The 27,999-nt window shown below is 35.9% G+C and overlaps 1 protein-coding gene across 1 annotated transcript; it reads right to left on the bottom strand.

Annotated features, from left to right (window-relative positions):
* Positions 1-23: 23 nt before the first annotated feature.
* Positions 24-27,977, bottom strand: LOC121317240 (calcineurin subunit B type 1-like). The gene is made up of 6 exons (XM_041252948.1): positions 27,871-27,977; positions 17,907-17,946; positions 3,767-3,943; positions 2,411-2,470; positions 1,578-1,762; positions 24-699 (listed from the first exon to the last, which is right to left on the bottom strand). Exons 1-6 carry the CDS (start codon positions 27,901-27,903, stop codon positions 652-654), a joined length of 543 nt encoding a protein of 180 aa, XP_041108882.1. The 5' UTR covers positions 27,904-27,977; the 3' UTR covers positions 24-651.
* Between the last annotated feature and the right edge of the window lie 22 nt (positions 27,978-27,999).

Here is a 27,999-nt window from a genome sequence, read left to right as displayed (position 1 = left end):
CACATAAGCATGTTTAAATAAAAAATAATCCCCTTGTTACAAAAATTCAAAGATATTTTTATTTTTGTTTACTAGACTAGAAGCTAAAGTGTTTAAATCAAACCAGTTCATATATAAACAGAAAACTACTATGGGAAATAACATTTGACTACCATGCAGTACGATTCATGTACTTCTACCAGTTCCTAAATTAAACAAACATGCATATGTATATATTCAACTGGTTTATTTATATTCTGCTTGACACGTCATACTCTACTTTTTTGTTGCTTAAATTAAGTTACAACCAAATCTAACTACCCGTCACCCCCATTTAGAAAGCTATAGATATACTTGTTAAAAAATGACAAAGAACAAAATAAATTAAAAATAAAAATAAAAATACAAGCCAGCCCCCTTTCCTTTCTCCACCACACTGAGATGCTCTTTCCACAGTCAGCTGTCCTTCAGACTTTAAAGTGCTACACCAAGTTATTGATAGAATCAAAAGTTCAACAACACTTAGTTGGCTTCATGAGGCTCGTGTTGGAAAAAGTGGCTTCACAGAGAAAATACTTCCATTTAAATACACAGAGAGCATTGCTGGACATCTTGAGCAGATCTTCAGAGATGAAGAAAAAAGCAAAAAGTGTTGTGTGGAGCTCAAATAGGTCACACATCCACCACCATCTTTTTGTGTATGTCTAAGCCGCCGACCACCTGCAAGCACAACACACATTGTGTTAACTTTCATGCATGGCGATGGTACTACACTGTATTCATAGAGTGTACTGGGGAAAAAGCACTGCATGTCAGACATGAAAACAACGACCTCTATTAAATAAGTCATCATTTTAAAAAGGTAACGTTTTTTATAACACTACCAGAAAATAAATATGAACAGTACGCAAGGTTAAGAAAGTGGGTATTGTAAACCCTGCCAAATTAAATAATATTAAGGAGGGTATATCTTTGTTTTGTAACCCCTCAATATTATTTGGCCTATAGCGGTCCATCAATAAATTAGGCAACAGCCTTTCCATGATTTCCATTACATGAGAGTAGATGTTAAAACTTCATGCTGATTTGAACTCGGCTCTCGCCAAGATAAGCACCAATTAAGATATAGCTTTACAGTAAACTAATGTGATCCATCTGCATCTCCATCCATTTGCATTTCCTTCCATTTGATGATACAGAGATCCTTCTGCCCGGGGTTGATGGCTGAAGTGTAATGCTGCCTCCAGGGAATGTCTCCCCAGAGCATCAGCATGACAACCGTCTGGATTGAGCTAAGTAGGGTACATCTCTGGGGTTTTCAAGATTAAACTCCAAAATAGCATTAGTTAAAAGAAGATTTAAATAAACTGCCATATTTAATACCTTATAAGCAGATTTCTATTCACTCGTTCTAGGTTTTGCAACAGGCTTAATTTTATACTGTGGTAAAATTGAGAATTTCTGGTGTTACTTCAAACACTGTAAAAAGTAAACAAGCCAAACCACAGATTATCCTCACACTTGCAACTGTAGGATTAATGTATTACAACTAAACCAGGTGTTATGTAAATATTAACTAATTTTATACAAGCACTTACTGCACAAAATTCTTCAAAGGATATTCTTCCATCTCCATCTTTGTCTGCATTAATAATGGTTTTATCAACTATCTGCTGAAGCTGAGTGTCCTTGAGATTGTTTCCCACCATCATCTTTAGCACTTGGAAGAGTTCCCCATTGGAGATGTATCCGTCTTTGTCCATGTCGTAGATACGGAAAGCAACTGCATGGAGATAAAAAAAACAAAAAAACAAAAACAAAACCAATCTAATCAGAACAATAAAGCATTTCCAATTGTCCGAATGCTCAATAGTAAACTTAGCACACTAAAAGAGAGCTATTAAACCAACAAACAATATTAGAGCTATATAATATATATATATATATATATATATATATATATACCTATATATCATATATATATATATATATATATATATATATATATAATATCTTTCAATGCACTTCACGTTCAAAACTTAGTGCCTGCCATATTTACAAATGAACAAATGGAAAACATCAATCATCAATTGTTTGTGACAAAAGTGTAATCCCAAAGTTGCACTGAGTGATGGTTTTAGATGTCTTTGACATTGTTAGAATCCCTGACTGTGTTTAAGGCAGTCGAAGGTCAGTAAAGAACACCCGGATTGTACAAATGAACACAACCACAATGTGAAATCCAAAAAGGTGTGTGTGTTTTGTACACATTAAACCAATTAGTAAACAAAACATTCAAAGTTAAGCATATATTTCCATACTGGGTACTGAAGGACTATTTATTTATTTTAAATCGCTTCACTTTCAAAATCAAGTATTTAGGCACAAATATATCACTGATTAATAAAGTAAAAACAGATAATGTACTTACACCGCAGCTTCTGCTCCTTGTCACCCTTGACGCTAAACTGTGAGACACCTTCAATAAATTCTGGAAAAAAATAAATGTTACATTTTGTTTAAAAAATAAAGAAATATAGTGTGGCATTCAGAGTATTGAGGATGGACAGAAAGCCTCAATCTGCACTGCTGCTGTGAAAAAATCCTGAAGGGTGGCCATATTAAACGTTAAAGACAACGTTTTGCCTACAAAACCCATCCATTTTGATAGTACTAGGATTCTGCAGCTCAGCGTTTGGTCCTTTACATGCAAAGTCTGCAGTTATTGTTTGTTTCCCTCAGTAGCATCCTCACTTAAATGAAGATAAAAGGTCAGACATTCTAAAAAAGAGGCAAGTCAAGTCAAAGCCCCCTTTTATATATATATATATATATATATATATATATATATATATATATATATATATATATATATATATCAAATTTCTGTTTGTAATTACCCTTCACAGCTTCAGAACTATGTTTAGAAAGAAATAACTTTCAGTGTGAAGTGAAAGAAGGATCCCTGAAGTCCACTTGCATGTCCTTCCGGGAATCTCAGGTTAACTTGATGTTGCAATAGTTTTTCCTTTAACTATATTAAACTGGGGCCAAATAAAAAAAGTCTCCAGATGGAATAAATAAAAATAAAAATAAAAACCTTCTACAAACAATTGAGAATCTAATCTGGATAAAAACACAATTAAAACAAATGTTTGTTTTGCATGATCAGTATTAAATTGTTTGTAGAAAAATAAACAACAAAATTACTTCTCACATGCATGCAAAGAAAATCTCCATTGTTTTTTTTTTTTAAAGCCGGCCCTGAGCAGACCCCAGGACTAGCTCTGTAATTCAGTTCCTCATACACAAAACTAACAGAAGAGCACAACACCAATCGTGCACTTATGGGAAATACAAGTTTTTAGAACTTCACTACCATTCTATTGAAAAATCTAATCTCATCCCAACATTGACTTGCCAATACAAAAAGCTATCCTGTTTTATAGACTATCAATTTATTTGAAACAATTCTAGTAAACATAAATTGTTCATAACTCACCTGAAGAAACCCACAAAGATGGGAACTTAAAATAGTAAACCTGAACACTGTTTAAAAACTTGTTAATTAATGACTGTGAATTTCTGTGGCAAGTTTACCAGATACAATAATGTTTCTTTTATCCACAAAAGTCATTCTACTTACGAACATAAGTACATATTAATGCTGTGCAGTAAGCACACAACACATTAATACCAATGTCTACACGCACAGAATATACAGTATTCTAGTTCATACATTTTCATAATTATAAGTTAATCAAAATATATTTTTTTCCATACTTACCTTTGAAGTCAACTTCACCATTCCCATCAGTGTCGAATATATCAATAACTCGTTGCACTAGAGGGTTCTGTTGTAATTCAGGCAAGGACATAAACTCTTCTACGCTCAAAGACCCGGAGTTATCTAGGTCGAGTTTCTTAAATCTCTTTCCTAGCCTTTTAATCTCATCAGCATCAACTGTAATAAAAGGGGAAAAAAGAAAAACGTTGAAATGTAAAGGTTCAATAGCATGTCAATACACCGGGCTCACAGACTGCAATTCGTATTTGTTTGAGCATTGGTTCTAAATATACGGTACACCTGCAGATGGGCAGTTGCTGACTTTGTTTGCAAAGCATTTTCCACACAGATGGAAGCTTACCCAGTTTCTTGCTTCTGCCAGCCATGCTCTCAATCTGCTGTGTTCTCTAGCACAATACTAACAGCAAGCGTTTAAATAACATACTGGATTAGTAACACTAAGCGCATTCAAATAGTCACATGACCCCCCCCTGCAACACTAAATCAGTCCTTGCGCTACCTGAAGTGCTGATGTCTATTAATCGTTACACAGACCAATTTAGAGATCTGAACAAGCACAGGGTGGCGGAATGGTGAATATTTAGCTCAAGAGATCTTTCTACTTTGCCAATAAAGGTGTACAATGCATTTGATAGATGACTAATCCAAAAAGGAACAAATGACTAGCAGCTACAACGGGCAAACAACATTTGTTGCTGGGGAGTCTCAACACAGATTTTTTTAAATGTATTTGACCAACAGAAATAAAAATAAATAAAAATATATATACCTGAAAAAAACCTACATGATGGTGTTATAGAACACAGTGCCTACACTATCTCGCAAGAAATAGCCAGTAATGTTAGAAAAATATATTCATTTGTAGTAATACAGGTCACTGTTCTGTGTGCTATACTACAGTTGAATATTTTCAACCAAATCCAGCTTCACATTTCAGGTTTAATACCTTACATTTACAGTGGATTTTCCAGTTTCAAAACCCATCACAGTTTTAATGAATAGGGTAATCCTCATTCTGGGAAATACAAACATAAGACTTTGCAAACACTAAAAAGGAAACCTCAATGACACTGTATTGTAGGTGTGCATAAGACATCTTGCTAACAGTTTAGCCCTACAGTAACTACCGTCTAAAATAAAAGATTTACTATTTAAATCATACAATCATCTATTGCTTAACCAGTCAGTTATAAAATCATAGTGGAAATTGATGGTGCGTTTACACTGGCAGTTTTAAGGACGGCAATGGGCCGTCTCATGTCTTTTTTCTGCAGTGTAAACCCACACGACCGACTCTCAGCTGTCCTAAAAACGGCCAACTAAAGACCTGGCTCAGCGCCAGGTTAGGTCCGTCGGAAAGGCAGTGTAAAGCATAGGACTTTAGGACAGCTCACACACAACGCGAGTGCCGCTCGGCTCCTCCCCAATGGAATCTAAACAGGAAGAAGCTGCAGTGCTGTTGCAGTATCACAAAAAAAAGAACGACTTGAAACACAAGCATCCTCAACATTTGAATTTATTAACTGTTTATAGTGGGGAGTATTTGTAAATATCTACGTTTAATTACTAAGTTGTCGTCAAAAGTGTAAATACCCCAAATATCCATACATTGGGCATACCCCCATTTATTTTATTGTTAGCCACTTAGTTATTGGTTTAGTTTCAAATACGCTTTAACATCATTTTTTTGTTGTTTGTTTTTATTGTTATTTAAATAAACATTTTGATTGTACCAATGATTAGCTTTAAAACAGCATTTTTCTCTTTTTTTTTTTTTTTTTTTTTTTACAAAATGTTTTTATTTTTGTTTGTTTCTAACAACCACGACGTGAACTGGGGAGAGCAAGAAAGCAGAGCTGTCGTAGCGTTGTGGAGCACTGTAAGCGGAAACATTAAATAATCTGTTATTACACTAAATAAACATATTCTGAGAAATAGAGGCAGGTCTGGCCAAAGATTTGTGTAACCCCCTCTCTGCACTTATGATTACAGCTGATCTGTTACACAATTGCGCTTTACATGTTATGTTCTAAGTTTTAAATAAAGATTGTTTTAATAATTTGCGGTCCTGGTCATTTCGTTTAAAATAGGAACTAAATGTTTTCAATAAATTACAAACAATTTAGATAATGTACTCATAACAAATTATTACTACTACATTTGCAGTTTTTAGTATTTGTAATAAGGCTAATTTGTTAATTGCAATTGTATACAGTAAATGGGTTTTTTTTTTCCTCCGGGATTCCTGTGGTTGCTTAGCCTATTTTAACAAAAAAATAAAAGGGCTTATGCATCATACAATTATATATATATATATATATATATATATATATATATATATATATATATATATATATATGTGGTGCGTAGGAAGTAGTTCATAAATCTACGTATAATTTTACATTTGAAAGAAGAAAAGAAAACCTTTCTTTTCACATTTCGGAAAACTTATTGAAATAGCATACTGTGCACATGCAATAATAACACTGTGTAACAATTTTTTTTTTTTTCCTGGGTAGTAAGTGTTATTTCCTAATTGGTTATGCCTCAAAAGTATAGAAAATGGCTATTATTCCCCACAAACTTTGCTTTTGTGACCAGGACAGTGATATTTCAAAACATCACTATTTCCAATGGGAAAACGGCCAAGTGTGTCTTTTTCGTTCACATCAAGTCAGAAAAAAACAACATATGAATCCAAATTAACATGTATTTATACTAAAGTAATACAAAAATGACTACAAAAGATTTAGAAGTGAGTAGTTTTTCAAGATTTACGATTATACTGTATTTACATTATGTAAACACAGAAAAGTGACGTTAAGAAAATCAGTTTTCGGAAAATGCTTTATCATGTAAATGTACCGAGTGTCTCTAAAATGCAGTTTTCTCCAGAAATAAAACAGAAAATTAAATTAAACATATGTCTCTTCTCATTTACATCTAATCCCACAAAGAAAATCACACAGACACTACACTCACTGTATAGAAAAGCAGTAACGAAGTAATTATGAAGAAAAAGGATAGCCATCATTATTAACTGCTAACAAAAACTTTTATACTGTGACAATTGCACATGCTATTGTGTTCTGGTTTATTTCCCCCGGTATTTCTCATTTAATTAGTAAACAAAGTAAATATTTAAATACACGTTAAATGCATGATAAAAGTTCTGCCACTAGCTGAGAGAACACAAACGTCAACTCCCGGGGGGCGTGGGAACGACAAATAAAACAACCAACCAAAAAAACAATAAAACTTTCTTTACTGTGCCAAAAACTAAAGAAAAAAGTCCTGGGTGCAAGAGAGAAAAAAAAAGGCACAACAATCAAATCAGTCCAGGTACTAAACAAAGCCTACAAGCTAGCCCTCTCCCTCAGGTAAGGCAACGCTACCCTGACAGCTCCACTGACCTCTCTCTACTGAGACAACCCCTGCTCTGTATATACTGTCAGACTGACTCCTCCCTGGAGCAGAGATATACATTTAAAATGTAACAATTACAAATATATTATAATTCAAAATAACATTTAAAAGCCAATAACCTTTAATATTAATTTCAACATTATACAATCCCTGAAATCCTGCAATTGTCTATCAAAGCTTATGGTAATATACAGGTCATAGCAATGCCCCTCAATGCATCTCAGTACCTTTAGCTAATGCCCCACAAAACACGGCAACACCCTGGCATTGCTCTCACAAACACAAACCGCCATTATGCTGCGTTGAGAATATAGGTTATTTACTTCTCTAAAATAACTTTAAAATAGGTCTCCTCCCTATCGTTATGTTACAACCCACATCTAGAATAGATGATAGCTAAGGCGGCAAGTAATTCGTAGGTCTGCCTTTTTAGTTTACTTTATTTGCCATCACACATCTCTTTAAAAACGTACACCTTTTTAAAGAGATCCCCATGGTCACCGTTCCTGCTTAACCAATTATCCCCCCCCATATATTACCACCCCGCTGTCTTGCTCTCCTCCTTCAGCAAGCAAGTCAATTTTACCGTTATTTTCTCAAACAATAACATATTTTACATATGCATTTAACAGTTCAAAATACAGGTTTTGGTTTTCCTCCCCATAGTTAAACAATGCAATTGTCCACGATGTTTGAAAATGTCCTGTTTCAGGTTTAACCCTCAAAGTCTTTTGTATGGGATGAAGTATATGCCATCACAGTGTGGTACACACTCCTAATCCTCATCCGAGTAGAGATTGGTATACAGGGATATATGCAGTAACTCCTAGACAATCAGACAGCAAGTTTACAGTAGCCGGCTTTGAGACTGCTTTTATTTTTTTGTAGTGTAACCACAGCAGTCCTGATTCCAACCATCTCAAAAGTGGCCTGCTCCAGAGGACGGTTTGCAACAGTTTTGGTCTGTTTTTTGCTCTGCTGTGAACGCATCAGTCCAAGCTGGCTCACGCAGAGGCATGTTGTAAGCAATGCCCCCAGTCAGTGTAGCCAGCCGTCTCCTTGGGAACAGGACACAAACATTCTCGGCTGAAACAACGGACAGGCCAGAGTGATCAGAGCCGGTGGTCAGAATATTATTTTTTTTTTATTATTTGTCTCTTCTGGGCAGTTTCACTCATGCACAGGATCCTGAACATTTTGGTAACTGCTAATAAGAGGCTACTAGTACTAGGATGAATAGTACACTTGTCTGACATGATATGAAAACTGAGAATTACAAAAACAGTTTAATTCATACATGCTATGATATGTATTAGTTTCATAGAGTATCACCCGCAGCGTTTACTTGAAATGTGTCCTACATACGTCAATAAAATAGATGACAAAGATAAAGATTAAAAAAATTACAAAACTACAGAAATTCACCCTTCTACCAATCCCTGAACTGTGTTTCAGGTCCAATGTATATAGTATCACATCCAAAAACAAATTTTCACTGTAGGACTATTGACACCGATACCCACATACCAATGCGTCTACCTTAACAAATACATGGGCAATTAGCTAGAAATGTGGGTTGCTAGGCAGAGGAGCCTTTTTCTTATCTAAATAGGGTTGCTATGGGGTTTTGCTAAGGAGAGGGGATGCTGCCTATCAAGGAATGTATGGGAGGTTGCAAGTAGATGGTGGGGGTTTAGGTTATATGTAGTGTTATACTGTTAAACAGGACGAGTAGAGCTGACATCACCAACTGTCTGGAGCAAGCAGCTAATGGGAAATATTAAACTATTATATGTTACTCTGTATTAGGGCTTGTTCATATACTCTAGTAGTAGTGAATTTCTCAATATAATCTTTTACTTGTATGTTAATAAACCCAATTGCTGTGACTTGAAATTGTGTGTCGTGCCTAGTGCTTCCACTCTCAACCGCCTCAAGAAATATTAAGGAAACAATCTGTAGTCCATGTTTTCTTATAAATTGGAGACCACAAAGGGCCACTAAGAAGTGGAGAGTCTAGACTCAAGTTCACAAAGTCGGTATTATCCGCATTAAGACACGTCCGTCATTTTTCACTCCCAGCGTTGGGGGGTGAGCAGGCCAGGTTTTAGAAGTGACTCAGAGTGAACTGCATATAGGAGACCTGATTGATAAATAAGAATCATAACCTACTTACTAGGGATGCACCGAATCCAGGATTCGGTTTCTGGAGTCTGCCGGAATACCTCATTTTTGAGCAGGGTTCGGATTTGGCCGAATACTTAGGATTCCGTGAACCAAATCCAAATCCTACATCCGCCCATCTGAATGTAAACATAGAGGTACTTTTATATTATAGTCACTTACTTGTGCCTAATATGATATAATAAAAACTTGCAGTGCTGCCATGAAAGCAAAGCATCGATGAGCAAATGTTGCAGGCTGCAGTTTTTTTCTGTGTAAACGTACCAAATATTTATACATTTACCTCAATAAAATAACTTTTCATACTAAAGATGAACAACACTTTACAACCTTTGCCTATTGGTACCAAGCATTGTAGACTGACCACTTTACTCACGCATACAGGCTTAGGTGGGAGTTTAAAGAGTAAACACACTTACAAATAACAAGAGAGGTCTATACAAAGTCAATATCTGAAAGCAACAGGAAAAGTCACATGACCATATTATGGCAGCTATATTAGGTCACATTTTTAGAACTGGATATTTTCCATAAAATTGAGAATGTAAAGTCTGCACTTCAAATGGTTTATGATATATTAGCAGTTGAAATTGCAAATGGCAGTGTATTTAAAACAACATATTGCATGACAACGACTGCCCTAAAATAAAAAAGAAGGAATTATGCATACCACATAGACCCACTTTTTCTAGGAATTAAATTTGCAGATTTTTATATAAAACTAGTCATTATCTGATCCTCCTCCAAATGTAATCTGCAAGCCATTATATATCAAGAGTAATTACATACTACAGTAATTCTGAAGATATTATTATCACAAGCAAAACATACAAGTTGACTGCCAGGATTTACCAAGGCAACGAATGCATATTCAAAAAGCTTAACCATGTCAATTACCATTTATCTAGGCAGGCCCAGGCCTACTAAACCATGAAAAGCCCTTACTGTAGGCTTACTACTTGCTGCACAAACCATCGACTTGTAAAATTGAAATGCATCTTCCAACTTTTTTTTTAAGCAAAACAAAAATATAGTACGTTCAATGGCTCTACCAGCTCCTATATACTGAATGCCAGTTACACCTGTCTCTAGCAGCCACAAGTGCTCACACTGATCCACAAGAGCCACACTGCTCTTTTTTAAATCCCCAGAAGTAATGACTAAAGCTAAGGTTTACAATTTTAGAAAAGCAAACTATGAAGGTATGAAACAGAGACTAACAGAAGTAGACTGGAGTAAAATAGAGAAAACACCCATAGAAGAAGGATGGTTGTTCTTCAAAAATGTAGTACTAGAGGCACAAAACAATTACATCCCTAAAGTAGACAAATCTAAATGTAAAACTAAATTGTCAAAATGGTTTAATAGATCAATTAAAAAAAATATTCAGCTAAAAAAGGCACTTTATAGAGCGTTAAAAAGGGACCAAAAACAAAGTACGCAGAAAGAGTACACAGAACTGCAAACGCAAGTCAAAAAGGAAGTTAGAAAGGCCAAGAGAGAAATAGAAATGAACATTGCTAAGGGAGCTAAAACCAATTCCAAAATGTTTTTCCAATATTACAACAGCAAGAGAACATTCAAAGAGGAGATTAAATGTTTAAGAGATACAAATGGCAAAATCGTAGATGAAGAAAAAAAAATAGCAAATATATTAAATGATTACTTTTCACAAGTTTTTACAAAGGAAGATGCTGACAACATGCCCCACATGTCATCCAGTTCCTATCCAGTTTTAAATAACTTTAGCATAACTGAGGCAGAAGTGTTAAAGGGACTAGGATTTATTATTTAAAATAAACAAATCCCCTGGGCCGGATGAGATCCTCCCAGTAGTACTCAAAGAAATGAAAGAAGTAATTTACAAACCGCTAACCAAGATCATGCAGCAGTCTCTTGACACAGGGGTGGTACCGACAGACTGGAAAATTGCAAACGTAATACCGATCCACAAAAAGGGAAACAAAACTGAACCAGGTAACTACAGACCAGTAAGCCTGACTTCTATTATATGCAAACTTATGGAAACTATAATAAGATCCAAAATGGAAAAGTACCTATATGGTAACAGGGTCCTGGGAGACAGTCAACATGGTTTTAGGAAAGGGAGATCGTGTAACTAACCTGCTTGCTTTTTTTGAGGATGCAACATCGATAATGGATAATTGCAAAGCATATGACATGGTTTATTTAGATTTCCAGAAAGCTTTTGACAAAGTCCCGCACAAAAGATTAATTCTCAAACTGAACGCAGTTGGGATTCAAGGAAACACATGTACATGGATTAGGGAGTGGTTAACATGTAGAAAACAGAAAGTACTGATTAGAGGTAAAACCTCAGAATGGAGTGTGGTAACCAGCGGTGTACCACAGGGATCAGTATTAGGTCCTCTGCTATTCCTAATCTACATTAATGATTTAGATTCTGGTATAGTAGGCAAACTTGTTAAATTTGCAGACGACACAAAAGTAGGAGAAGTGGCAAACACTGTTGCAGCAGCAAAGGTCATTCAAAATGATCTAGACAAGATTCAGAACTGGGCAGACACATGGCAAATGACATTTAATAGAGAAAAGTGTAAGGTACTGCACGCAGGAAATAAAAATGTACATTATAAATATCATATGGGAGATATTGAAATTGGAGAAGGAATCTATGAAAAAGATCTAGGAGTTTTTGTTGACTCAGAAATGTCTTCATCTAGACAATGTGGGGAAGCTATAAAAAAAGCTAACAAGATGCTCGGATACATTGTGAAAAGTGTTGAATTTAAATCGAGGGAAGCAATGTTAAAACTGTACAATGCACTAGTAAGACCTCATCTTGAATATTGTGTGCAGTTCTGGTCACCTCGCTATAAAAAAGATATTGCTGCTCTAGAAAGAGTGCAAAGAAGAGCGACCAGAATTATTCCGGGCTTAAAAGGCATGTCATATGCAGACAGGCTAAAAGAATTGAATCTGTTCAGTCTTGAACAAAGAAGACTACGTGGTGACCTAATTCAAGCATTCAAAATTCTAAAAGGTATTGACAGTGTCGACCCAAGGGACTTTTTCAGCCTGAAAAAAGAAACAAGGACCAGGGGTCACAAATGGAGTTTAGACAAAGGGGCATTCAGAACAGAAAATAGGAGGCACTTTTTTTATACAGAGAATTGTGAGGGTCTGGAATCAACTCCCCAGTAATGTTGTTGAAGCTGACACCCTGGGATCCTTCAAGAAGCTGCTTGATGAGATTTTGGGATCAATAAGCTAATAACAACCAAACGAGCAAGATGGGCCGAATGGCCTCCTCTCGTTTGTAAACTTTCTTATGTTCTTAAGTGACCAGTCCCTTTTGTAACCAGTTAAATTAGGATTTACTGGACATTGCTGTACAAGGCCAACACATTATGGGTTAGAATGTAAAAGATTTACTTCAAATCAATGGCCATTTTATTTTAACAAAAATCAGGTTTTATTTGTTTCCTTTGTTTGTTTGTTACGTTAATGTAAAATACACATTTGATAGTTTTCAGTTTCGAAAACATACATTAAAAAATATTTGGCAGCAATGGCGACAGTATAACATTTTACAGCATTTATTATTCATAATGCTTTTAGTTTTAAAAACAGCCTTTTGTTGCTCGCCCCTTCTCTTCCCCCCAGGGTTAACTTCATTATTTACGGAAGCAGAAAAGAGCCGAGGTAGGCAGAATGGTGCTTCTGCTAACAAGCATTAGCAAGATTACACTTAAACATTCTACCAAGATTTATTTCTTTAATCCAGTGGTGCACAACTTTTTTGCTGACCGGGCCAGATTGAAAATATAACTCGCTTCTGGAGGGCCAGAAATATAGTAATGTTTATTTATTTTATTTTTTTTTAGAATGACTGTATTCAGAATCAGTCAAAGATAGTTTTGTTGTATAATACAGGAGACCAGAATATAAATGTGTGTTAATGGGTTAATATATTTGAAGCGTTCTACAAAAACAAAATACAATGATTCATGGTCATTTTATGTAACACAACACTGTGGAATGATTGTTTAATTTCAGGAGAACCTGTGAGTATTTGACTGCATGTATAAATAGCTTGACTAAACAAAACAGGGTGTTACTTACCAGTTGGATGTTCTGTTAATGGGACATGTTGGACTGCTTGTGGGATACCAATTTAGGCTTTATTTTTGATGTTGCCAGCCACATATTTATTGAGACTAAGAATTGAAAAGGCATGCTCACAAAAGGAAAGTATTTCCAAACAGACTAGCGAACTTCATCGCCCTCTGTCACATTTTCATAAATTTCTTACAATCCAGGCAATTGTAGAAATTGAGGAGATTTCCTTAATGGAATTTGCTGCAAAGCATTGCAGGTCAATAAGTTCAAGTTGAATACTTGATTTCACAGGTTGTGGATCAGCTGAAAATGGGTCAGCAAACATCTTCAGTGTGTCTGAGAATCGCTACTGAAATGAACGCTGAAGCTTCTCCATGACTTCAAAATAGGGCACCAAGTCACAGTTATGATCAGAAAACATCTGCTGACAGGTGGGAAAGTGAGAGAGGTCACTTTGTTGAATTAGCTTATGGAATGGCTTCAGTTTAGTTTCAAATGTTGTGATTTGGTTGGTTAGGCCAGAAACAAGTTGTTCCTTTCCTTGAAGACGGACATTGCTGGTGAATAATACAGTCGATCACCCAGACAGTGTTTGACATGTGCGATCATTCCATTTCTCTCGCAGGTCATCGATGGTGCACCACCTGTTGCAGTGCCTGCCAGTTTTGCCCATTCGAAACCCCAAACTCTCAGGAGACTGTTAAACAGATCAATACCTGTGGTTACCCCACAAAGTGATGCCAATCCTAAAAATTCTTCATAAACCTCAAACTTATTTGTCACACCACGCACAAATACTGCCATCTGAGCTGTGTCTTAAAGTCCACTGCCACAGAGAAGTATATAATTTTTTTGCCACATTTTTCAATTGACACAAAACATCTTCTCCCAGTTCTGACACATTCCGCTGTAGTCATACAATTCAAACTGACATGTTTAAAGAGCTTGAGCAGGTTAGAGTTTTCTGCATGCTATTAACAAAGTCTCACAAAATCCCCATCACTAAATGGTTGAGATGTTTTAGCAATTACTGATAGCATAGCATAGCATACCTCCATGGCACTTTGTTTCTTTCTGTGCCTTTCGGAAGACATCTTGCTGGACAGACAACTGTTGACTAAGATCTGCAATTTTTTGATGTCGCAGTTCTTCTGTGTACTTATTAAAAATTGAATGCTTTGTGTTGTAATGCCTCTAAGTTAAATTCCTTTGGTACTGCAACAGTTCCCTCACAGATTAAACCGATATTTCAATATTTAATCTTGTGTCTTCCAGAAAGCAATATTTTTCGGTCCAAGTTTCGTTGAATTTCCGATTCTCACTATAAATTTTTCGCTTTTTTATTCCAGCTATTATTCATACAAATGAAATATGAAACAACACTCAACAGTCAACTTAAACACTACAAAAGTCAGTATACTGCTGGCGCCAAACTAGCATAGCAAATTCCTTGCCTTGATTGGTTTACCTGTCATTTTTGCAAATATGTACACCCTGAAGAACCAATGCACGCACTACAAATATAAAAATCAAACTTCAGGCATGAACCAATCATGATGGGGAGTTTTCCGTTTAGCTCCTGCCTCCGTTGCTAAGGATGTGGCAGGTGTGTATATTTGAACACAAAGAAAGTAGACCTGTTTATTGTTGTTATTACATGAACAAATGTGCTAGTCTGTAAATTCTGTAAATACAACTGTTTAGTGAAAATTATATTTAAAAAAAGATCAAGTATTAGAGTTTACCACATGACCTAGAGAACCAGAGAAACCCCCCCCCTCCCCTCTGGGAAAACCCTAGCAACAAGGAAGCACAGCTGACCAGTAATTTTAGGTATTCATGGACAGAGACAGATTTAGACACTACAGTTTGTCAACTACACAAATGTGCAGGATCACCCAGCTACATTATGTATCTCACTCATAGTACCTAAATGAAGACTGTATAATGAAATACGACACTTTGGTTTATTCATTTACTTACTATATAAAATACACAAGGAAAGTACTAACTACAATTATTTTATGATAATTTGAAAATATGTTTAATTTCTAAACCCAAAAGCCCAGTGTTTTGGGGTACTGTCCAGGTGCTTTAACAGGTCAGCCTAAATGTTTCTGCTTTATTCAAGCTGTAGAGAATGTTTGTAGTGCTACATACAATTAATTTCCTACAGTGCACAAATTAAAACTGTTTGATTACCAAAACAGCTGCTGTATAATGGTCTGCTAAGGATTCACAAATCATCTTCAATTATAAACATATAATAGTGATGAACTAAGAAACACTAAAAGAAATTCAATGAGTAGTCTTTCTATGTCTTTAAAAAAAAACATTTCTTGTTACATTTTTTTCTTGTAATATGAAGAGATATGTTTAAGACTTTAAAATAATACTGTACTATAGTCTGTTAGCTATCTCTGCTTGCACTGAAATTGTAATTATAAAAGTCTGCAGTTAGAAAGTTAGGCAAATCGCATATTAAAAAAAAATGCTGACTGGCCAAAGGCCTATTTATGGCAATCAAATCAGTAAAGGGATGTGATGTGGCTAACTAAGGAAGTTAAAGTACTGTAAACATCTGTCTGCATTTCTGTAGCTTCAATTTGCTCTAAAGAAACATACCTTTCTTTTAAAAGTGCACAGGCGAGACCTACAAATCATATGGAAGCGCACGGAAGGTTATACTTGAATGCTATGGATAATGTTTGTAAAAAACAAACAAACAAAAAAAAAACATTAAAACTTCCCTTTAGCTGTGAAGGCTAAAAGTATTTTCATATCCAACTTCAACAAGAAAAACTTACTATGGAAAGTGTAAACCAACACTGGGATGAACTGGGCTCGGTGACTCAAGGAACTAAAGCAAAACAGAATGTTTTAGTGAGGCAAGCCTACAGTATACACTACACTGCAGACCTGCCAATGCCTGTCCCAGTGGAGACTTTCGTGCATGATGAGAATCCTGAGCATGGGTTGGCTTCCTCTGTGATCGGGAGAACAGCTGTCCGCAAGAGGGAGGCGACAGGAACTTGAAATATCCTGTGCTGGTTAAGCAAGAGCACATTGCTGAACCTGGAAAAGGCACTGGGGGTGTCCCCACAGCTGCTCCTCTCCCATCTTTCATAAACTGCAGGTGCACAGCTAGGAAAGGGATTTTAAGCAGTCTCATACAGTAATGAAATACTGCATTACCATCAGCAATATCCATACTGACAAGCAAAAGAAATGTCAAACATACACCCTTAGCCGAGCTACAGTGGCAAAAAATTGTAATGTGGCTATATACTGTAGTATATAAAAAGTAACCCGGCATATGTATGAACATGCTCCTTTACTTTATAAACATACTGCAGAAAGGGATATGCAAAAATGTTGTTTAATATTGTATGCAATCAGGAACACTGTTGCGCTAATTTTTTTTTAAATGGCAGAGAATGTTTTCATAATCCATGATTGTAGATACGCCAGAGCTGCAATATTCTCGCCTCTTCATAAAATATGAAAAAGGTCCTGCGAAATCTGAAGGATAATGATTGGGGTATATTTGGTCAAGTCTTACCTTGACTGATCTTAAAACAAATCAAGGAAGCTGTAATTTAATTAAATAGTATGGAGGCTAGAATAATAAACAGATGGCACAATGTCACACATTAATAAAACTAAAAATAAACACAATACCCCATAGTAGTAACACCCTAGATTGTATTTTCTAGTGCAAATCATTAGCCTGTTGCAGAGGGTTCACATTAACAGAAAGCAGTAATTAATTTCCTTATGTTAACATAACTGTTGAAAAGGTCAATGCAGTGACACTTCCTTTAACAATATAAATATTATTGCATCTACTGTAGCTGGCATCAGTTTATATATACAGTACATGTATAAAATGTAGGTTCAGGATGTACAGACAGACTCCTACATACATCCCCAGATTCTGATACTCTTGATGGAAGTGCCGGAAAATGTTCTCCTTGCCAAGTTTTTATCTATATAGATAAGTAGTAATGCTAAAAGAAACTTAAATTCTAATCCAACTTTTCCATTCAACATCTCAATGTCTTTACTCTTTTACCTAAATATATAGTGTAAATAATTGAGTATAATTAAACTTTATCATAAAAAAGACGACCAATTATTTGTTTATTTTTTCCTCCCAATTTGGACTGTCCCGTTGTGTTTTTTCTCCTCACCGCAGCGACTCCCCACACAGCACAGACGTTCTGAGGGCATGTGATCCCAGAGAACAAACACCAGCCGTGCCCCTTATCCACTCTGAATGTGCTCGGTGTCTGGCCAGTTGGGTTCGCTGTTGCACGATGAGAAGAAGTAATCGATGGTGGTTTCCCATCCCCCACCCCAGGAGCGTCACAGCCAATATTATACACTACATTCAAATACTTACAGTGCGTGCACATTTCCAAGGGATAACTTGCTTCATTTCCCTAAAAAGGAAGAAAGAAAGAAAGTCACATAAACTGCAAGAACTCACCTCTAGAAATAACACGCAGCATGTCAATGAAGCAAAACAAAAAATTAAGACACATATCACATCCTCATTCTTCTGGAATCTACTGAATTTAAATTTCCTAGGTCACTATTGGGTTATTCCAGCTCAAGGAGGACCACACGTTGGGGTGGCGTTTTCTCCCAAAATACGAGATGGAAAAAAGGCTTCAGTGTGTCATGTGCACAAGAAAGAGCTGTCTAACTAATTTTGTACAGTTTGAGCATTCAGAACCGCCCAGACTGCACATGTCATCCTATACAATAGACAGACCCCTTACGTATTGACCAATAAAAAAAGTTGAAGAGTAAGAATTCACAAAATTAAAAAAGGACTTGCAAAACTGGATCGAAAATCAAGGCAAATTAAGGACTTATTTTTCAATATTGTTAAGTACCATTTCTACAGCAGCAGCTGCAAAAGAGCAGCAATTAACAGAAGCCTTTTAAATTAAACAATACATCGCTTAAATACAAAAATTAGCATTTTCACAAAACAAGAGATGAATCTCTGAATATAAAATAAGGTGTTATGAATAATTTGGCAGTGAAAATTCATAGCAACAGAAAAAATAAAATCATAGAACAGCTGTGTACCAAATATTATGGTCATGGTCACCATAACATCTAGCATACAGTGTTTACACTGTAAAACCCTACAAGCATGTATTGTACTACCACAAACAGTCAACTTTCTTACCCATACTTATTCTCTGCAAAGGTGTGGTTTTTTTTTTTTTTATTCTTGACCTCTACTGTGTGTAAAAAAAAAAAAAAAAAACCCATACTAAAATGAATGATTGTTCATTAAATTAAATCTACATAAAATAAATAAAGTCCAATTACACCACCTGTCTCAGTCAAAAGCACAAACTCCACATGACATTATCTAGTCACACAAGTTAGCTTGTTACAGCACTGACTGGCAGCTAACAGAACACCAAACATGTGGTCCTGCTACTTAAAAATATGTACTTGGGAACTGCAGCAAGTGGCAAAATATTGGATAAAGGTTCCTCCTGCTGTATACCATCATTCTCAGAATAGCACATATCCCTTTACATTAGAGGTGTTCACTTCACTCTGCTAATAGTATTCAAAAGTATACTACAGTGTTTCAGATATGACAGCATATACAGTACGAGGCAAAGTATAATACTGTACAAGGATCTCAGGTACACGTGTCCTTTATGCACGCATGGTCTCAGACTCTGGTTTGGAGTTGTCTGCACCTCCTGGACTCGCGTCTGTCTGTCTGATACTGGCAGCCCCACACAAATTCAAAAGTAGAAAATATGAACCCAGACTAAAGGACTGAACTAATTAAATTATTTAGAGCACAGATGGAACAAAAGCCAGGAGGGACACCAGCCCTCCAGGACCGGCATTACCCGCCCCTGGCACTGAACACTATACCGAGTTGTGCACCTTTCAAGTGAAGACCTGTGCACCGGTTCCACGTTTTGCTGAAATCTGTGTCAGGCTTTCTAAGTCAATATTTTCTATTTTATTTTAATTATTTTTTTAAAGTGGAGAGTCCTTGGGGAAGAAGTTTTGGAGAGCCCTGTTGTATACACGGAGCTGTCAGTAAACCCAGCATTGATTCATTAAGAAATACACTTTTTTTTTTCCTCCACCTCCATGTGTCCGTTAGGTAGATATGTCTTTAGGGACATTTTGAAAAAAATGAAAAAAACAAACAAACTACTGTTAAAATTGTAAAATCTCAATACACAAACTGTTTAAGTTAACAAAAGCAAACAGATAGAATCACAACCAGAGACAACAAAATGACTGCTGGTAAAGTAGCAGCTACAGAAACCCCCATGAAATCCTACACTACTTGTATTTCAAACCACCTCTAATGCCAAATCAGCTGTGTCAGTAAACCCCATACAAATTGCTTTCAATTTACAAATTGGGTGACAGCAACTAACCACCTCCATACATCTGCTACTCGCCAGAAAAAGTTAAGATTGTTTGGGTTCCGCACAGATGCAATACCCAAATTTAACTGAAAATTACAGCTTGTCTGTCTGCTTTTGAAGTCAGATAGGCAGTTGAATAATACAATTTTAGCATTTGTTCAGCTAGTTTTGGTACCATTTTGGTAAATGTTTTGTTTTTTTTTCACTTTGTGAATGATTGTAATTAGCATGTATATATGAAGCAAACAATCACCAAAATGTCTGCTAGTGCTGCACAAACGGATTATTCGATTAATGTGATTGAGCTCTGTAATGTTTGTGCAGTTGTAATGACAGCAAAGATATTTGACATCTACAGTAACTAATGTTACTTTTACACGTTAAAAATGGAGGAATTGTAATGGTTTGGGTTCATGTAGTCTCGTCATTTTTGTAAGTGTTTCATGCTTGATACACTTCAAGTCAGTATAGCATCCACATTCTTTGCATTTAATGCCCTTAAATTACCATGCCTGCTTCTTTCCCTGAAGTCAAGAGATATCAGCTTGTCAAGTAACTAAGTATGCTGCTGCTAGGAATGCACTGAATCCAAGTTTTTGAGATTCGGCCGAATACCGAATCCATCTCAAAAGATTCAGCTGAATACTGAATCACAAAAACTGTCAAGAAAAACTAAATGAAACTGTTGAATGAAAAATACTGGCAGTCACTAACAAGGGGTGTGCACAATCTATTGTTTTGAGCCTTTTAGTTCATAGTATTTAATACCGAATGCAGACATATCCCTGAATAAGATTTCAGTTTGAAACTTACACAATTTACCACTAGCCCCCTCCCCCACAATAGAAACATCAAAATACAGAACTATTTACTTTACCTTTACAAGAAAGGAGAGCTGCATCTTTGCCATAACCCACTATTTTCTTTAATGACGTTTCAACCTGTGTCACCTGATCTGAGAGTAGGGTTGCCAACAGGCTCCAGAATCGCTGGGCACTAATGAAAGTCAGGTTTTGTAGCTCACCTCTTTAAACTGCAATGTATTCAATAAAGTGAGTGTGAATTGTGTGAACTGTCGTTAAATTAACTGAATTGTTTTACTTAGTTGTTACCAAAAAGCACACACATACCTGCGAGCTATCAGACCCATACTGCAGCCGATTGGCTTTCTGTGTGAAGCAAGAAATATTAAACAAACAGAAACCTTACCGGCTGTTACAGAGTTAAAGGAAAGAATGCAGGTGAGTGCAAAGTTATCTACAATAATGGTGTTGCACTATTTTGATAGGTATTGCTCACTGTATAGAACAATTCAAGCAAGGCTCTCTGGACAGAATCGCCACCACAATTAAACAATTAAATGCATTTACTAAACTGGCCAAGTAATTCACACTCACTTTACATGTTGAATACATTGCAGTTTAGGGAAGTGAGTTTAAAAAAACCTGACCTGCCTAAAAGTGTCCTGAGATTCTGGAGCCTGTTAACAACCTTATCTGAGAGCTATGAGGGAAAAAAATACCATGATGAGTGACCTGAATCCCCCTGCGAAATAAAACCCACGTTGATTCAAATGCACCGTGTGTGTAACACATATCAAATAGGCTACGCAATAGTTTAAACATGATTTTAATAAAACACAGCAGTTCCCAAATGGTTCAACTTGTATCGGCACATTACAGTAACATAAAATTGTATTTACTAAAGCATACTGTTCAACAACATCTTGCACATCTGACAGTTGTAAAGTTACAAAAAATATGTATTTCTGCAGACTGATTTTTTATCTATTTTTTCTCTCAGTATGAACACATCGCAGACAAAGCAACAAAGCACAAAAGCCTAGAACAGTTTGACATTACTATATATTACAGGTTTACTGCATAACTTTACTCCATGAAAAATGTGATATGAATGTGCTGTTGCATACAGAGGCATGTTTGCATTTAGCAACTGAATGACTTGTTTAGTGCATGCACCACCAGTAATAGGGAGTTGAGACCCGTGACAGAGTTCATCAAATGTGTTCTTGTATATTACGTTTAATACTGGATTCGTGTCGAACCCTGAAAAAGTAGGTATCTGGGCCAAATCCAAAACCAAATCCTGGATTCGAAGCATCCCTAGTTGCTGCACAATTAAATTACTTATTGTGAGGCGAGAGTGTATTAAATGGAATGTCCAGACAGTAATTTATGTGTACAGAAATAAAATAATTTATTTTTATTTTCTATACACCACAAAAAGGATTAAATAAAAAACAAAAAAACAAAATGGTGTGAGGGAAGGAGTGCAGGGGTGAAATCCAACACAAACTGATGACACGTCTTTAATTTGTCTTCGTCGTGACCATAAACAAAAAAAAGACAAAAGAAATGTTAGTATTTCAAAAAAACCCGCTGCACAAAACCAGTCTCTCCCTTCACCCGTGACTCCTCCTACTTTTTCTTTCGGACCCACCCCGAACACAGTAGTACGTTCCCTTTAGTATGTAATGTCCCGCCTCTGTAGTCAGTGGAACACCAATCCCCAGCTGACACGTGTCCTTTTCCTTCACTTGACTCCAGTGGCTGGAAGTTACATACTCGTACTTCCGCCCCTCACCAAGGTGCCGCCCCTCAAAAGATGACTTTTGCCATGGTCACGAGATCTTGGTAAGGGAAGTCCCGAGTTGGTTTGATGCCACCTACTGTCGGGAGGCTGAATCACAGACCGAAACCCCTTTGACTCATCACACTTATATTTGGATAAAATTCACTAGATGTGATCGGAAAATGACAAACTCTGTTTTAGAGCAGGGGCAGCGACTTTTTATTGTGCCGATTAACAACTGACATCACAAAGATGCTGCAAAATGATCTGTCAAGCAAGTGAGTAACATAAATACAGTCAGGTACTGAAAATTCAGAGCTACAAAAAAATCTGAGTAGCAACATTCTCCTGCACAAACACACAGTTATGCCAGAGCAATGTGCCTGACAGTTATGGCATATGAACTGAGTGTATTTGTCATGCATACTCATCATGGATACATTTTGGGCACCCCAAAGCTCTCCAAAAAGGCCACCTTTTGAATGAAATATTGGACAAATAAGTAAAAAAGAGGATTACAAAATCTAATTCATGTGGCAATCTATAGCATGTGAGGTGCCAGAAGGTAACCTCCCTTTTAGAACTTGCTCAAGAAACTAGTGTATGACTTGCCATAAAGATTTACACAATATCAATTTTTGGAGAGGTGTGGGGACCCTTGGGCCTAGCCTTGTAAAAACTAATGTAGAATTTGATCCCTTTATTCAATCAGTTTCAAATCAAAAAAATCTGGCACTTTTCAAGTGCTACAAGGTGAAAAAATGACAATAGAATAAAAACAAATGAAATGCGTTTCTTGTTTTTTTATGGGTTTTTTTTTTTTTGGATATCTCCTTCCAGTGTGGTACCAAGTAAGATTTATATCAAATCTGAGGTTTTAGTCCTAATGGCCAGGGGGTTACCTTGAATTCAAGCCCTGAGCCATGCCAGTGCTGTCTATACTTTGGAAGATAATGTGATTTATTTAAGGCTACAGCCTTCCAGGCAGAAATTGCCTGTGGGAGGCTGGGGGTTTAACAGGTTAACTCAGGGGGGTGGAGACTTATCCAATTATCTTTCAGTTTGTACTTAATATATAATTCTCAATAAAAACTGTTTTCCCCCTTAACATTGTGGAGTATGGTGTGTAGATAAGTGGAAAACAATCCTCATTTAAATACATGAAACCGAGGCACTGACACAACAAAATGTCACACACACACTGAGCATCAAAAGAAACGTATCACTTATATTTGAGCAGCAATAAAAACGTATCACTTATATTTGAGCATCAAAAGAAACGTATCACTTATACTTGGATAAAATTCACTAGATGTGATCCAAAAATTACCATCTCTGTTTTAGAGCAGGTGCAGTGACTTATTGTGCTGATTAACAACAGACATCACGAAGATGCTGCCAAATGTCGATCTTGGGCAGGTGTGTGACTCTTAGTCTCCCATCTCGCCAGGTTTGAAATTGCTGGCTGCGAGCACCCAAGACAGTGAGCCACAGTATGCTGCCCTAGTTTAGCCTCCAACATACCGATTGCACAAAGGCTCTGTTCTCTTGACATACGTGGCATACTGTTTATTTTTTTTTTTTTTTCTGTGATTTTCTTTATTGCTTTTATTAAAGTTTGCAATTCAATAGCTGAAATCACTCCATATCCAGTGTCCAATGAACTGTCTCACTAATTAGGTGATTAAGTACATATGCTTCAGTCATAGTCACTCAAATGTGTCATGGTCAAGGATGAATGATCAAATGAAACATTTTGTCAATGACCATCATTTATAGACCTTATTTTTTTTCAAAAATATATGTTAAAGTTTCTTTTGATGCTCAGTATATACACACACTATGCTACGTGGTTACTCCAGGCATCACTCCTGTTCTACTTAGAAGACTGATTTTAAACCTGTAGTTTTGTTTTATCGATATCACTATCTTTCTAAAATCTTATACTCTCTCAGTCTGCACCCAGTACAAGGCTCAGCCCCACTTTACATGTGTGGGCAAAAATCAAGATAACTGGTAATTGTTAATGCCCTATCTTGTAAATGATCATGTCATATTTTATTATTTCAATTTTGCATTATCTTCCCAGACTTTTCTTGACTTGCATACTAACAGGGCCACATTGTGCAGTAAAATAATCAGTTAATGCACAAATGTTCAGTAACCGATTATAATGTATATGTACAAATATCAAATAAAAGGATTCAAACATCGAGGTACTGTAGATAAATATTTTAATATACATAAACATATGTATAGTTAAATAAATATTCAAACATTATCTGGTTGTGCTTCCAAAATACATAAGAATTAAGGGCACCAAAAGGTTTAACTGTTTTTTTTTGTTTTGTTTTTTGGGTGCTAGACAATATCACTACAAGTCAGGTCGCAGCACCCAAATACCTGTGTATGAGTTATAGTTTAAAGAAATACTAATTAGATAAAAGGATGGGGTGTGATAAACAACTGATTTGGGATTCAGTCAGCCATCTTACCAGTCTGAGTTTGGCACAAAATGCTTCAATCGCATTTTTGGGTAAAACTTACTGAAGCCACCAGTTGGGTTTTGGAATATCAGATTTGAACAATTTGAATTATACATTGGTAAAATGTGGTTGTCAGAATTCCTAATTACATTTTTCCAAGGTAAGACAACTGTATTACAGGTTAAACATAAAGTGCTAGTTAAGAGAAAATGGCTCTCATACACACTGTAATAGTATTGCTTTGCCCCAAGCAAGATGGCTTTTGTATTTGCATATAAAAGCAATGTAATATCAAACTAGTGCTTCATGAGATATCACACAATTGGTAACAGGACTGACAGCTTGTGAAATATGCTATGATTAATGGATTCAATATCAAAGCATTGCTTATATTTACTCTCTCTCTCTCTCTCATATATATATATATATATATATATATATATATATATATATATATATATATATATATATATATATATATATATATATATATGTATATGTGTGTGTGCCAACTCTCTAGGGTTACTGGAAAAACAGACCAACTCACATGAATAATTGTTCACTCCCCTAGACAATTTTGTATTAAATATTAAACATCTTTTAAAGCGTTGACACATATCTTCAGTTATATTTTACTGCATGTAACTTCACCTCTTATTTAGAACGTTTCATGAATAACACGTTTGATTAATTCAGATTGTGTGACGTTTCTTAATTTAGAGAAACAAGTCACTACAGTACCTCTACAAAGGCAGTATTGTGACGCTGAAGAGCCGAACATACGTTTGCACTGTGAGGAAAATATTTGGTTCAATTGAAATTTGCATGTTTGGGGTCGTTAAGAAGTAATTTAAACAAGATAAGAAATAACATGGGCCCACTTTATAGAGCAAAGTGTAAAAATGTGGGGTTGAAAGGGTTAACCCCTTGACTGAAGTGATCCAACCCTGTACTGTTGGCAAACAGTATCAAAAACTCAAGACTACCAGAAACATAACCAAGGATTAACATGTATCCGTGCAAATTATTTAATCATTTTAAAGTTGTGCTAATAACTGTACGTGCTCGCCTCACATCTACTAAAACTAGCTTTTTTTTTTTTCTATTTTGGCAAATTATAATAACAAAGTTTACAAAAAAAAAAAAAAAAAAGAAGAAACATAGCACATACTAGGTACCTTCACAACAGCAATAGTGAAACAGAAATGTGCCAGTTACCAAAAAAATAAATAAATAAATAAACGGGGGAAAAAAATATGCTTGACATGTCATGCCTGTGACTATGTTGAGAGTGCCAGGGAAGGACAGAAAGACAAATGCTGGACTGGGATTTAAGGAACCTCAACATAAAAAAAGCTGGTGAAGGTCAGAGTACAACCATGCAATAAAACCAAACAAATAAATGAATGAAAACGGTACCTAGATTTATTCCTATAACCAAACAAATATGGGTAGCAAAATGGAAATTATACAAGTGATAGCAAAAGGAAACGCATGTGGTTGTAATGAAGGTACCTATACCGATACTCATTTAGGACAAGCAGAATAAATAAAACATTTTAAAATATTACCGTGTGTAATAAACTCAATAAATAGCACACTATACGTCCAGTTCACTGATGGTAGAGAATATTTTAAAGTATGGCTGCGCGCCTATTAGTACTGTACAAACACGAGCTTGTAATGTATACAACCTAGTAGTACTGTACTGCATGGCAAATTTAGGCCTGGGTGAATTTTAAAAACACACATTGTTACATTACCGTTTACAGTTTAATCACTGGTAGATCCGATTCTCCAAGAAAGGTTAGAAAGAAGCGTTACATTATAAACTGATAACTAAAACCAAAAATGCACTACTGGTCATTAATAATATTGCAACTCGATTATGGCAGTTAAAATAATTATGGACGTAGCACGGTGCTGGTGACAGAAATACTACGGTACATGGTAAAAATAACTGATTAAACGTGCATTCTTACAGGAAACTGTACAGTGTATATAGTGTACCTGGTCTCACGTCAAACAGATGTTATAGTTATTTTAGTGTGCAGTCTGTATTCATAAAATTGTAGCACACAAAGAAAACATTAAAAACACGAAATCTCACCTCCCTTTTTACTGAACTGAAGCAACACATCAGGAAGGGCATTGCACACGCCACTGCTCTACACTGTTAACTCACAAAGCCACGTAAACAACAACACAGCTTACAGAAATTGTACACACAACTTTTAAATAATTGCATATATATTTTTAAATATTGTACAGCTGTGACAAAATAAGTTTTATTCAGTGTGAAAAAGACGCTGCACATAGAGGTTACAGGTAGAAAACCAACTGCGATTAACAATGTAATAATAATAATAATATGCGCGCGCGCACACACACACACACACACACACACACATATATATATATATATATATATATATATATATATATATATATATATATATATAATATATATATATATATATATAAATGTACTTGTTTTTTAACGAAGGGTGTCGCCATGTTATTCTAGACGTACAATGCAACGTAACCCACGGTCCGTCATATAATTGGGCCGGTCTGACTTGTATAACATATGAGGTGGTCTCACTTTAAAATATTAATATATATATAATATAATATATATATATATATATATATATATATATATATATATATATATATTATATACGTTCGAGCAAACGTTTGCTGTTTTCAAAAGAAAAGCAGGGTGTTTCACACATTTTCTTTTTGTAAAAAAGGAAATCATGTTTTATGTTATGTAGGATTCTTGTTCGTGTGTTGTGGCATTATTCGTGTAAACATTAAACTAACATAATTTGAACAAGTACACAACTTCTACCATTTTGCCGGCTGGTGTTGTTAAATGTCTCATTCGTCTCAGTCGGCAAATACAGTAATAATGCAGCTCAGTGGCGTTGTCTCTCGCAGGCGGCTGTGTGTTCAAGATCACTAAGATTCTCCGGCTACT

Source organism: Polyodon spathula, chromosome 6 (genome assembly GCF_017654505.1).
Source record: "Polyodon spathula isolate WHYD16114869_AA chromosome 6, ASM1765450v1, whole genome shotgun sequence".
Lineage (NCBI taxonomy): Eukaryota > Metazoa > Chordata > Actinopteri > Acipenseriformes > Polyodontidae > Polyodon > Polyodon spathula.
This window is presented reverse-complemented; position numbering and strand designations above follow the sequence as displayed.